Raw genomic sequence first — 1,515 nt, 5'->3', positions numbered from 1 at the left:
CATGCGACACGCTTGTCGCAGTCGCAGAAAGTTGAAGTTGGCTCAACTCTGTACGACAAGGGTTCTTGCGACTGCGACAACCTTACGACCGGAAACAGTGTTCGTACGACATTCTCATACGACATACGACACGATCTGTGCGACTATTGTAGACGAGGCTTTAATGCTACAACTTGGTATGTGGCACAACTCCCCTTAACTATGCAATTCAACATGAGAAAATGGAAATTGCTGAATTACTTTTCAATCATGGAGCTAACATTAACGCCAGTAACGATAATGATATAACTTTTTTTTATATTGCAGCTGAGAAAGGATATTTACAGACTGATGAACATCTTTTAAAACATGGAATTTAATTGGAGAGTTAATTCTACATATATCTTTTCCTTTTCAGGTGATACACCACTGTGTTTTGCTGTTAAAAGAGGACATGTAGATAGTGTTAAGATGCGTATGGACAGAAGCACTAACATTAATGCTGAAACTCGGAATGGCACAACTCTGCTTCACAATGCGATTGCACATGAAGAAATGGAATATGCTGAAGTACTTTTAAATCATGGAGCTAATGTTAACGTCTGTAACAGTAATGGTATAACTCTTCTTCATACATATTACAGCTGAGAAAGGATATTTACAGATTGATGAACATCTTTTAAAACATGGAGTTTATATTAATTCTACATATATTTCTTCCTGTACACCAGGTGTTACACCACTGTGTTTTGCTGTTCAAAGAGGACATGTAGATGGTGTTAAGATGCTTATAAACAGAGGTGCTAACATTAATGCTGAAAGTCGGAATGGCACATCTTCGCTTCACTATGCGACTGAAAATAAAGAAATGAAAATTGCTGAATTACTTTTAAATCATGGAGCTAACGTTAACGCCAGTAACACTTACGGTATAACTTTTCCTCATATTGCAGCTAAGAAAAGATATTTACAGATTGATGAACATCTTATAAAACATGCAGTTTATATTAATTCTACATATATCTATTCCTTTACACCAGGTGATACACCACTGTTTCGTGCCATTAAAAGAGGACATGTAGATGGTGTTAAGATGCTTATAAACAGAGGTGCTAACATTAATGCTGAAACTCGGTATGGCACAACTCCGCTTCACTGTGCGATTCGACTTAAAAAAATGAAAATTGCTGAATTACTTTTAAATCATGGAGCTAACGTTAACGCCAGTACCAAGAACGGTATAACTTTTCATATTGCTGAAGAATAATATTTACAGATTGATGAACATNTTTTAAAACATGGAGTTTAATTGGAGAGTTATTTCTACATATATCTCTTCCTTTTCAGGTGTTACTCCACTGTTTCTTGCTGTTAAAAGAGGACATGTAGATGGTGTTAAGATGCTTATAAACAGAGGTTCTAACGTTAATGCTGAAACTCGGGATGGCACAACTCCGCTTCACGATACGATTGAAAATAAGAAAATAGAAATTGCTGAATTACTTTTAAATCATGGAGCTAACGTTAACGCCAGTA

At 36.1% G+C, this 1,515-nt stretch overlaps 1 protein-coding gene across 1 annotated transcript in view; it reads left to right on the top strand.

Moving 5' to 3' along the window:
- Positions 1–6: 6 nt before the first annotated feature.
- LOC109863360 (ankyrin-1-like) overlaps positions 7–1,515 on the top strand; it is a gene marked incomplete at its 3' end in the record, with an annotated part of 8,237 nt that continues 6,728 nt past the window's right edge. The window contains exons 1-5 of the mRNA XM_020443610.1: positions 7–270; positions 398–595; positions 711–908; positions 1,020–1,217; positions 1,327–1,512. Of these exons, the coding sequence (XP_020299199.1) occupies positions 222–270; positions 398–595; positions 711–908; positions 1,020–1,217; positions 1,327–1,512 (829 nt within the window). The remainder of the gene's footprint in view (positions 271–397; positions 596–710; positions 909–1,019; positions 1,218–1,326; positions 1,513–1,515) is intronic.

Source organism: Pseudomyrmex gracilis, unplaced genomic scaffold (genome assembly GCF_002006095.1).
Source record: "Pseudomyrmex gracilis isolate BER0280 unplaced genomic scaffold, ASM200609v1 scaffold_4378, whole genome shotgun sequence".
Classification (NCBI taxonomy): domain Eukaryota; kingdom Metazoa; phylum Arthropoda; class Insecta; order Hymenoptera; family Formicidae; genus Pseudomyrmex; species Pseudomyrmex gracilis.
The sequence above is the reverse complement of the archived record's forward strand: the minus strand, read 5'-3'. Positions and strand labels throughout refer to the sequence as shown.